The sequence below is a fragment of the Lissotriton vulgaris genome, chromosome 3_1, assembly GCF_964263255.1.
Source record: "Lissotriton vulgaris chromosome 3_1, aLisVul1.2, whole genome shotgun sequence".
Classification (NCBI taxonomy): Eukaryota; Metazoa; Chordata; class Amphibia; order Caudata; family Salamandridae; genus Lissotriton; species Lissotriton vulgaris.
In genome coordinates, this window is record NC_141689.1 from 83,243,565 (window position 1) to 83,255,747 (window position 12,183).

The following is a 12,183-nucleotide window of genomic DNA, read 5'->3' on the forward strand; positions in this document are numbered from 1 at the left end:
GCACAGCTACCCACAATGGGCATCCCGGAACATGTGAGGACACACACTGTTTGGATAAAAAGATGAGTTTGCAATTGTTTCCTAAAACTAAGCAAGTTTTTGTTTGATCTGAGATGGATAGGAAGGGAGTTCCAGAGCTTTGAGACCAGATAGATGAATAAGAGACCCCACATTTAGCGCTCTTGACTTTGGGAACTGCCAGAGGAAAGAGGTTGTTCAATTACAACTCTCTGGGCACTGTATAGGGTGATGAGGTACGAAATGATAGGAGGACCAGGGAATATGTTATCCTGTGGGCAATACATAAAGTTAGCCAATGAAGTTGAAAAAGTGCAGATCGTTCTGATCTCAGCAGTGCTCGAGTTCCGGCATCTCGGGTGACCAGGAGGGGTTACCTAGATAGAGAGAATTGCCATAGTACAGAAAGGAAAGTATCAGGCCTTTGAACACCCACCTCGGACATTCCATGATGAGCCATTTAAGAACCTTCCTAAGAAATATAAGGAGGGTAAAGCAGGTGCCAGCCACATTCTTCCCATGGGAGCCTATAGTTAGCTCTTTATTTAGAATGACTCTAAAGATCTTTACATCTGGTTGGGGGAGTGAGGGGGGGTACCCCCAACCACAGGGCCAGAGTAATTTATCCCAAAGCGATGGAAGAAACTTAATGCCATAGCAAAAGCGCCTGCCATCTAAGTCAATAATATAATACATGCACACTTACTATACATTAAGAACATTTATTTGAACAATGTCAAAAGCGCTCATCCTATCAGGAATTTCTTTGTAAAAATCAAGACCATTAAATCCTTTTCCATCAAACGGTTTACACTGAGTGCAATCATACATTTTTACAACATGAACTTTTAGGTTTGAAAACAAAATAAGAAACTGAACAATAAAACAATACACAATGGCCCCTTAATATTTCTTTTTTTGATGAATCCGTGATTTGATAATTATAACTTTTCTTGAACTGCACTGGAGTCTTCTGTTAAATGTATTTCTTGTTGCTCGGCCATATATTTCTGAGGAGAGAAAAAAGGACTTTAAAAAACTCTGAAAAACTCAAAATTGCAATGCAAATTTAGCACCAGACAATTACAAGCATAAAGAAAATAATTCCTTTTTTGGAAACTATGTTTTTCATTATTATATATCCCGAGTTTCCAGCTTATAATCTCTTGAAATATACACACCAAAAAAAGTTCAGTGCTCATGCAGTTTCCAATTGCAGTAGGACACAGCAGTTTGATTAAATATAGTAGAGTAGGTGTTATAAAGAATCTGCAGGTTGCAATGTATTCATCACAGCATTGACTAAAAATAAAATTTGCATCTTAGGCTGCCTTGAGATTAATCCATTAATGAAAGAGCCTGTAGGAAACTGTGCTTTTGTTGCAGTTATCTGGCCCGACTCGAAACAGGATCAAAAAGATCGAAAAAGTTAGTCAAAAAGTGACTAAGGAGTACTGCTTTTTCCGGATCTGCGCTTGCTGGCGCAGAAAAAAGAACTGACGTCAGCACGCGAGGGACGCTTGTAAGTACTCAGACGATGTCATCCCAGCGCCAACGATGCCGACGACTCACGCGGAGCCGCAGATGCCTAACGACGCGCAGGGGTACTGCTATGCATCACAGGCTGGAGGAGCCCCGGCACCAAGGGTACCAATGATCTGGCTACTGATCTTTGATGTAAAGTCTCAAAAATCACTAAGAATGAATTCTACTGGGTAGGCATAACAATTTTCAACGTTGTTGCCCCTCTGGCAAGAACATCCTGAAAAGTAAGTCAACCACCAGAACCTAGACGGTGGGCTGTCTATTAGCGTAGGAGAGTATTCCCTCTTTGAAGATTGTGTAGAAGAGTGTCCTGAACCAGAGCTGGTGATTTTGCTCTCGACGTCGGTGGTGGTGACTGAGAAATGCTCACTGGGAGGGAGGAGCATGTAGCACGATGTCGACGTCAAGTGATGTATCTTCAACGTCGACCGTGTGAGAAGTTGGCCTGATATATGACGTTCACTAGTTCTAGTGACCACCTTGTATCAGTCCAAACAACCCTTATGGTGATTGGTTGTAGGTCAACTTTATAGACCAGCTATCCTAGTGGTAGTGTGGACAAAGTCTTAGGCTAAACTCTTTTGGCATGTGAAGCCGGCTGTATTACCATATGTAACCCCTTGAACACCAAGTGAAAGGACACCACACAGGATATATATTCAAAATATATATATGTATTTATTACTACAAATAGTCCCCTGAACTCTTTATGAGCACAGAAGCAAACACGTCAAACCAATTCAATTGATAAGTATACAAAAGGTGCACAAATATGGATAGGCCCGGGTGGCCCCTAAAACCATATACTAAAGTGGTATAAGTACCACGAGTCGAAAGGAAGTAACGCCTAGGGCCTTGGGAATCGCTGGGGCTATGCTGTATTAACGAAGGTTAGGAACTAGGAGGCCCACGGGATCTGGTTTGCAGTGCGCAAAGTTAAAAGCAGTTTACATTGAAATCAATGGATGCGTAAAAGTTTAAAAGGTGAAGGTAGGAAGTCTTCCGGTCAGTCTAGAACATAACCCTTTGGAATCTGGACACTAGGAGAGTTAAACTACTCTGGGACACCGGAGTGCCAGCGTTAACTCACCCACAGAAAGCGGGTGCACCACAGGAAGCGGGTGCAGTGGAGTCCAAGTGTGTTGGGATTCTGCAGGAGTTCAGATGGAGCCTTGGAGTGTTGATGCTGCAGGCGACCTGATGTGAAGAGTTCCGGTGGATCCAAGGGTGGATCTGAAGTGTTGAAGACCTGAAAGCAGAGGGGACAATGTTCACAGTCACTAGCCAGTGACCGGGGTGGAACCAGGAAGAAACCAGGCGTTGTCGGGTGCCAACAGGTGAGGTCGTGAAGCTGGTCTCTTCAGCCACGTGGACCCGACGACGACGACCAGGTTGATGGCGGTGTTGGCTTCTTGATCGGAGCAAACAGGCCTTGGCTAATGCAAGCCACGCAGGAAACAAAGGCGGCTTCTCACTCTAACCAGCAAGGTCAGAGGGGTAGCTGCTTTTAGGATGTAAGGGCCAGTCTGGAGCAACCAGACCAGAGGTGGAAAGTTGTCGTTTGGTCGCCAAAATGGCCACTAGCCAACAGCCTAGTAACCGGAAAGGCGCGTAGAGTGGAACAAAGCAAAAGGGCCCCACGTGATCTCGTGAGAGTTGGAGGGCTGGTCCTTGGTGCAAATGTAGCTCGGTGGTGGGGCTTCTCAAGACCGCAAGCACAGCAGTGAGGGTGCCTCAGGTGCTGCGCAGTCAGCTTCTCATGGACTTTCCAAGAGGTCCGGTCCCACGTCTCAGGTCACCTCCACTGGTCTCAGCTTTGCAAGGACTGTGGATCGGGCTGTTAGATGTCTGGGAGTCTGGTTCTTGTCAGGCTCTGGACTCTGGCTCCGGCAGGAGGTGGCGGCAAAACAGTCGTTGATCGCTGGATGGTGCCTGTATTCACAGGGTGGCCACTCCTTGGCCACAAGGGAGATTCTTCAGTCTTCTGAGCAGCAGAACGTCGAAGGTCCAGAGTTTCTTCTTCTTTAGTCGAATTTCAGGGTAATCTGCCGTCTTGGGACTCAGCTCCTACTTTTAATCCAATTCTAGGGGCTGGACTACCTACTAGGTCCCTCCTATGGGTGGGACCAGGAAGGGGGTTGATTACACCCACTTTCCTTTGTCCAGTTTCGCACCAGTATATATATATGTGGGGCACATATAATTGAATATGCTACTTACCAGTATGCATCTGTTCTTGGCATGTAGGGCTGCTGACATTCATATCTGTGCATAGATCGCCGCCTAGTGTTGGGTCCGGATGATTGCACATTGTTGTCCTGGAAGAGTCTACGAAGTATCACAAGATAGGTGGCTCCTCCCCTGGACTACAGTGCGCATGGGCATCGACTCCATCCCCAGATTGTTTTTAGCCATTGCGGCCAAGATGGAGTGAAACTCAGTGAATGATGACCATGCTAAGAGTATACGTGAATACTGCAGCTGCTACAGGCGCCGGGGAGGAGGGCGGGCGATATGAATGTCAGCAGCCCTACATGTCAAGAACAGATGCATACTGGTAAGTAGCATATTCAGTTCGAGGCATGTGGGCTGCTGAATTCATATCTGTGCATAGAATAAATAGCAGTCCCTCCATTTAGCGGCGGCCGCCTGTGCCAGCTGCAGCGGTTTGAAAAAGTGTTTTGAGAACAGCCTGCCCTACAGCTGCTTGCTGTTTGGAGTGCACATCAACACAGTAATGCTTAGTAAATGTGTGTGTGGTAGACCAGGTGGCTGCTCTACATATGTCTTCTAAAGGAATGTTTCCAAGGAATGCCATAGAGGCCCCCAACTTTCTGGTGGAGTGGGCTCTTGGTGGAATGGTAAGAGTACGCTTAGCCTTGAGATAGCATATTTGGATACATTTAACTATTCACCTAGCAATACCAGCCTTGGAAATAGGGTTACCTTTGTGGTGTGGTGCAAAGGCGACAAAGAGTTGCTTAGTCTTTCTAAAATCCTTGGTCCTATCAATGTAATACATTAGGGCCCGTTTAACGTCAAGGGTATGGAGCATCCGCTCCGCCAATGATTCAGGATTTTGAAAGAAAACGGGTAATTCAATAGTTTGGTTGATGTGGAACTGAGACACAACCTTGGGCAGAAACTTAGGATTAGTGCGGAGCACTATCCTGTTGGAGTGAATTTGGATAAATGGCTCTTGGATTGTAAGGGTTTGCATTTCACTAACCCTCCGTAGTGATGTAATTGCTACGAGGAAAGCCACTTTCTATGTCAAGAACTGAATCTCGCAGGAATGCTGTGGTTCAAAGGGAGGACCCATCAGTCTGGTAAGAACCACATTAAGGTTCCACTCGGGTGCTGGTGGAGTCCGTGGTGGAATGACTCGTTTGAGGCCTTCCAAAAAAGCTTTGAAAGCCTTGAAAAGTGAAAGGTGCTGCCTATTTTGGAGATACGCGGCCATAGCAGACAGATGAATGCAAATGGAAGTATAGGCCAGATTACACTTGTACAGATGGAATAGGTAACAGATGATGTTCTGAATAGAAGCGTCCAGCGGGTTAATGTTGTGGTTTGCACAATAAATGACAAACCGCTTCCATTTTGCCACATAGCAGGCTCTAGTAGTGGGCTTTCTCGCCTCCCGAATGATGTCCATGCAATCGGGAGGTAAGTTTAGGTAGCCAAACTCTAGGACTTCAGGAGCCAGATCGCCAGGTTGAGCTGTTGCGGATATGGGTCCTGAATGTCGTCATGGCTCTGCGTCAGAAGGCTGGGTGTGAGATGTAGCTTTTGATGCGGTACCACGGACAGTTCTAGAAACGTGGTGTACCATGGTTGACGAGCCCACGTTGGAGCAACTAGGATGAGAGTCATCGAGTGTTGCCTGGGCTTGCGTGCCACCAGCGGTATCAGAGGTGCTGGGGGAAAAGCGTACGTAAATTTGCCTGACCAGTTCATCCATATCGCATTGCCCTGCGACTGTGGGTGTGGAAACCTGGCGGCGAAGCTTTGGCATTTTGTGTTCTCCTTTGTGGCAAACAGGTCTATCTCTGGATGACCCCACCTTTGGAAGTACGGCTGGAGTACTGATGGGTGTATCTCCCACTCGTGCATCTGGTGGCTGTGCCTGCTGAGCAGGTCCGCCATCTGATTGTCCTTGCCCGGGAGATGCTCTGCCATGAGGAAGGTGTTCCTCTGAATGGCCCACTTCCACATGCTCTGAGCCAGATGAGACAGCTGCGGAGAGTGTGTGCCTCCCTGCTTTTGAATGTAGTACATTGCCGTCATGTTGTCCGTCCGAATCAACACGACCTTGTTGCATAGATGTACTTTGAAAGCCTTCAGTGCCATGAAGATCGCCATCAGTTCTAGAACATTGATGTGCATCTTCCCCTGTTGCTGCGTCCATAGTCCCTGCACAGTGTATTGGAGTACATGCGCTCCCCATCCCTGGAGAGAAGCGTCCGTTGTCAGGATAATCTGTGGCACAGGCTCCTGGAACGGTCGGGCCCTTGCAAAGGTTTCGTGGATTCCACCAATGCAGAGAGTTGTACGCCCGAGTCCACTGACGTGCCAAGCACTCCTGAAGCGGACGCATATGTAGTCTCGCGTGCGGGACAATGGAGATGCAGGAGGCCATCATGCCTATCAACTGCATGAACACTCTTGCTGGAAGCGAGTATTGAGGTCTGAATTTTTGGATCAGCGATTGAATGCTGCTGACTCTCACTGAATTCAGCTCTGCTGTGGCCGCCAGAGTGTCTATGGTCGCACCCAGATACTGCCGTATGTTGGCGGGCTGGAGATGGGATTTTGGGTAATTCAGTGAGAACCCCAGATCGTGCAGTAGGTGAATGGTGTGGGACACGTGGTGGGCGCACTGCTGGGCCGACTTCGCCTGAATGAGCCAGGCGTCCAGATGCACAAGTTACTACTTGTGTAACGATATATCTGTAAGAGACATTAGTTAGTGATAGATTCCTTACCTTAGAATATCCCCAGGCGTCAGACTGGATCCGGAAATTTTTGCGTAGCAATACCCCTGCGCGCTGGTAGGCGTCGTCTGCGGCTCCGCGTCCGTCGTCGGCGTCGTGAGCGCCGGGATGACGTCATCGGAGTATATAGACGGCGCCCATGCGCGCTGACGTCAGTTCTGATAACACAGCTTTTCCGCGCCAGATACGCAGAGCCATGATAGAACTAACACTGGTGCCATTGAAACTAGGGCCCTGAAAGGGGGTGACCTTAACCCTAAATATCGGTTCGCAGAACGGGGAGGATGGGAGGGCGGTAAGGAATCTATCACTAACTAATGTCTCTTACAGATATATCGTTACACAAGTAGTAACTTGTGCATCTGAAAGAGACACGTTAGTGATAGATTCCTTACCTTAGAATAGATACCCCAGCAATACCAACCCCGGTGGTGGGTCTGCGAACCAATATCACACCAGAAAGTCCTGGAGGACGGAACGGCCAAAGAAGCCATCCCTCCGGACTTGACTGTCCAGGCAGTAGTGTCTTGCGAACGTGTGCAGCGAGGCCCACGTGGCTGCCTGACAGATGTCCTGTAGGGGGACACCGCGACCCAGGGCAGTTGTTGTTGCCGTGGCCCGAGTGGAGTGAGCCCGCAATCCAGCCGGGGGCTCCTTCCTCGCCATAGAGTAGCATGCTTGGATGCACAAGATGATCCACCTGGAGATGGTCCTCTTGTGTACAGCCTTTCCCTTCTTCGCGCCCACGTAACCAACGAAGAGTTGGTCATCCACCCGGAATTGGCGAGTGCGGTCCAGGTAGTAGGAGAGCGCACGTTTTGGATCCAGACGGTGGAGCCTCTCTTCCTCTTTCGAGGGATGCGGAGGCGGAAAGAAGGTGGGCAAAGTGACGGACTGCCCGATGTGGAAGGCCGTGACAACCTTGGGCAGAAAGGAAGGTCGTGTACGCAACACCACCTTATCAGGATGACAGACAGGAAAGGCGGGGAAGAAGAAAGAGCCTGGAGCTCACTCACCCTCCTGGCAGAGGTGATGGCAACCAGGAAGGCCGTCTTCAGCGTAAGGAGACGAAGAGGACAGTTATGAAGTGGCTCAAAGGGAGCACACATCAGATAGGTGAGAACAAGGTTCAAGTCCCACTGGGGCATCACGAAGGGAACAGGAGGGAACATGTGTGTGATGCCCTTCAGAAATCTACTCACTATAGGGGACTTGAACAAAGAAGGCTGATCTGGTAGCCTCAAGAAGGCAGAAAGAGCAGAAAGGTACCCTTTAAGAGTGCCCAGAGCAGAGCCCTGCTGGGCAAGGGAAAGAAGAAAGAGCAGCACTTCTGAAAGGGGTGCAGAGAGGGGATCCACAGCCTTTGCTGCGCACCATGCCACGAATCTATTCCACCGGCAGGCGTATACCGACTTTGTGGAGGGACGCCTGGCTGCCAGAATGATGTCACAGACTTCGGGAGGCAAGTCAAATGGCCTCAACTGCCGCCGCTCAATCTCCAAGCTTGTAGGTGGAGACTGGACAGGTTCGGGTGCAGGACCGTCCCCTGTTGCTGCGACAGAAGATCCTCCCGAAGAAGCAGACGAATCGGGGGATCGACTGACATGCTGAGTAGCTCGGGATACCAGTATCTTCGAGCCCAGTCCGGAGCCACAAGGATAACTTGGGCCCGGTCGCGCCTGATCTTCTTCAGCACTCTGGGCAGAAGTGGTATAGGCGGAAAGGCGTACAACAGGCCGCAGCTCCACTCGCGACGAAAAGCGTCTCCGAGCGAGTGCCGCCTTGGAAACTCCAACGCGCAGAACTGCTGACATTGCGCGTTCTCTTCTGTGGCGAATAGATCTAACCAAGGCTCTCCCCACTGTCGAAAGAGACCTTGCGCCACGTCCGAGTTCAGACGCCATTCGTGATCCATCATGCACCGGCGGCTGAGTTCGTCCGCCCTGGCATTCAGAGAACCTGCCAGGTGTTGAACCACCAGAGTCACGCCCTGATGTTCCAGCCACTGCCAGAGGCGCAGAGCCTCCTGGCAAAGGGTCCACGACCCCACACCGCCCTGTTTGTTGCAGTACCACATGGCGGTGGTGTTGTCGGTGAACACTTGCACCACGCTCCCCCTGACAGAGGGGAGGAATGCCTTCAGTGCAAGACGAATCGCCCGCAGCTCCAGAAGGTTGATGTGGAGCCGGGACTCCGCCGGAGACCAGAGGCCTCTGATCTCCGCCTCTCCCATGTGGCCTCCCCAGCCCTGGAGGGACGCGTCCGTCACAACTACATGCTCCGGCTGGGGTAGAGAGAGGGGTCTGCCACTGACCCAGTCGCGGTCCGTGAGCCACCACTGCAGTTGCTTCGCAGTGCCCTCCGAGATCAGGACATGATCGGACAGGTTGCCCTGATGCTGGGCCCACTGAAACTTCAGGTCCCACTGCAGAGCCCGCATCCGCCACCTGGCGTGACGCACCAGAAGGATGCAGGAGGCCATCAGTCCCAGAAGCCGCAGCGTCAACCTGACCGAGACTCGGGATAACGGTCTGAAGATAGGAATCAGAGCCTGAATATCCCGAACCCGCTGCTCGGGTGGGTAAACCCGAAACTGCGCCGAGTCGAGAACCGCTCCGATGAAAAGGAGCTTCTGAGAGGGACACAGGTGCGACTTCGGCACATTGATGGAGAACCCCAGCAAGTGCCGGAGGTCGGCCGTAGTCTGGAGGTGGCTGACGACTGTCTGGGGCGAGCCCGCCTTCAACAACCAGTCGTCGAGGTAGGGGAAGACTGATACCCCCCGCCTGCGCAGATGGGCTGCGACCACCGCCATCACCTTCGTGAACACCCGTGGGGCGCTGGTAAGGCCGAAGGGGAGCACGGTAAACTGAAAGTGCTCTAGGCCTACCGTGAACCGCAGGTAACGCCGGTGGGCCGGCAGGACGGGGATGTGGAAATAGGCGTCCTGCAAGTCCAACGCTACCATCCAGTCTCCTGGGTCCAGGGCAGCCAGGACCTGAGCCAAAGTGAGCATCTTGAACTTCTCCGTCCGGAGGAAGCCGTTGACGTTCCGCAGATCCAAGATAGGGCGTAGGCCCCCTTTGCCCTTCTTGGGTACCAGAAAGTAGTGGGAGTAACAACCACGTCCTACTTCTGGCCCAGGAACGCGCTCGATGGCCCTCTTGGCCAAGAGGGCCGAAACTTCCTCCTGCAGAAGTTGCAAGTGATCCCCCGACACACGGTGGTATTGAGGTGGCATGGATGGAGGGGAAGACTCGAAGGGGAGGGAGAAACCCCTTCGGACAATTTGCAGCACCCACCTGTCCGAAGTGACTGTATGCCAGTGGGAGAGGTGATGGCGAACCCTGCCTCCCACAGGCGTCACATGGGCCTGAAAACTCGGACTAGGAAGGTTTTGAGGCGGGGGCTGCTGAGGGAGGTGTGGACTGGCCTCGCCGCTGACCCCGACCACCGCCACGGCGGTTCCCACGTCCGCCACCGCGCTGCTGGACATTTTGCGGCGTGTGGCTGGCGGTCCGTGGTGGGGCGCCCCTTCCGTGGCCACGAAAGGAGCGAAAGGCACCCGATTGCTGGCGTGGGGCCGTAAGGCCCAAGGACTTGGCCGTGGCCCTGGAGTCCTTGAAACGCTCCAGCGCATGGTCTGCCTTGTCGCCGAAGAGGCGACGGCCATCAAACGGCATGTCCAGGAGGGTGGCCTGGACATCGGCCGAGAAGTTGGCGGACCTCAACCAGGCGTGGCGTCGAACCACCACCGTCGTTGCCATCGCCCTGCCCAGTGAGTCCGTGGTATCCAGCCCACACCGGATAGAAAAGCGTGCCGCATCTCGGCCGTCCGCAAGGGTTTGGCTGAGTTTAGCCCTGACCTCCTCAGGGCATTGTGGCAGCACCTCCGCAACCGTGTCCCACAGAGTGTGGGTGTAGCGGCCCAAGAGACAGTTGGTGTTCACTGACCGTAGCCCCAGGCTTACAGACGAGAAGACCTTCTTCCCGAACTGCTCATATCTCTTGGATTCCCTGTCGGGCGGGGCCGACGGGAATGCGGATTGGGAGGTAGAGGCCTGGATGACCAGGCTCTCGGGGGTGGGATGGGTGGACAAAAAGCATGGGTCGCCCGGTGCCGGGCGGTAGCGTCTGGCCACGTTCCTATCCACAGGGGGGCCTGTGGCGGGCTTGGACCAAGTGCCCAGCAGAACGTCACACAAGGCCTCATTGAACGGCAGAAGGGGCTCCGTGGAACCGGACTGCTGTTTGAGGACCTCAGTGAGGAGATTAGTCCTCACGGCCGCGACGGGGAGCTGAAGGTGTAAGGCCTTAGCTGCCTTCGTCAACACTACGCTGTAGGCAGAACCCGCCTCCGAAGCCACAGTCGGGGGCGACGTAAATCCAGTGTCTGGCGAGGTGTCAATACCACTGGCCTCCCCAAGCTCATATGTCCAGTCCTGATGCGACTGGCAATCACGTGCCAGAGGGTCCTCGGACCCCTCCCATTGCTCCTCGTCACCTGGCTCCTGGAGACCAGGATGAACAGCCAGGGCCTCCTCGTGGAGATGGAAATCTCCGAAGGCCGACGGAATCGGCGCCCAGCGGCGCCCCTCCGACGCCTGAGTAGGACCGTAGGAAGCATTGGGGTCGGCAACCACATCGGCTGCCGGGGACGACACCTGAAGGGACGGCGCCGGTGAGGTCGTAAGGTCGACCGGCGAGGTCCCGGATCCGGAGCCGGATCCAGCGAGGTCGCGCGGCGCCGGGACCGAAGTCGCCAGCGGCGCCGGGGCCGAAGCACCCGACGTCGTCGGGGCCGAAGCGCCCGACCCGGAAGGACCTCCAGACGGAGCCGATCGGCCCGAAGGCGCCACGGGAACCGACTGAGGAGGGAGGGCCCTCATGGCCATGAGGTACCTCTCGACCTCCTCCTGCGACGCGCCGTGCTCAGGGACCCGGAGGTGTGGGGCAGGCGGCGACGCTTGCGACTCCCGCGGAGCCGCGTGGGCGGTGTCGCCCGAGCCCCCGGCCGCATCGTGCGAGCGACGGGGCGGGTCGGAGGATCGATGGTGTCGCTCCGACCTCTCATGCCTCTTACCTGAGGACTTGGAACCGGACGATCGGTGACCACTCCCGGAGCGTCGATGACTCCGACCTCGCGACCTGTCCCTCGACCTCCCGTGGGACCGGGACCGGGACCTGGAGCGGCGCGGGGCCGACTGCCTCAGCTCGAGACGCTTGCGGGACCGCTCCCGCCTAGCCTTCGACGTCAGGGCCCGGCAGTCGTCACAGGATCGATCGTCGTGGTCGAGGCCTAAGCACTTCAGGCACCGGCGATGGGGGTCCGTGACCGACATGAGTCGGCCGCACTTCGAGCAAGGCTTGAACCCGGGCATCCCTGGCACCGATAGTCGAGAAGCGACTAAATAGAGGATCAAAAAGATCAAAAAAGTTTTCAGTCAAAAAGTGACTGGGGGTAGAGCTTCTTCCGGATCTGCTCTAGCTGGCGCGGAAAAAAGAAGAACTGACGTCAGCGCGCATGGGCGCCGTCTATATACTCCGATGACGTCATCCCGGCGCTCACGACGCCGACGACGGACGCGGAGCCGCAGACGACGCCTACCAGCGCGCAGGGGTA

General features: G+C 53.6%; 1 protein-coding gene across 1 annotated transcript in view; it reads right to left on the minus strand.

Annotated features, from left to right (window-relative positions):
• Nucleotides 1-724: 724 nt before the first annotated feature.
• Nucleotides 725-12,183, minus strand: part of LOC147725993 (uncharacterized) — a 273,904-nt gene continuing 262,445 nt past the window's right edge. Inside the window, exon 9 of the mRNA XM_086960111.1 lies at nucleotides 725-1,028. Coding sequence (XP_086816237.1) covers nucleotides 960-1,028 — 69 coding nt within the window. The 3' untranslated portion in view covers nucleotides 725-959. The remainder of the gene's footprint in view (nucleotides 1,029-12,183) is intronic.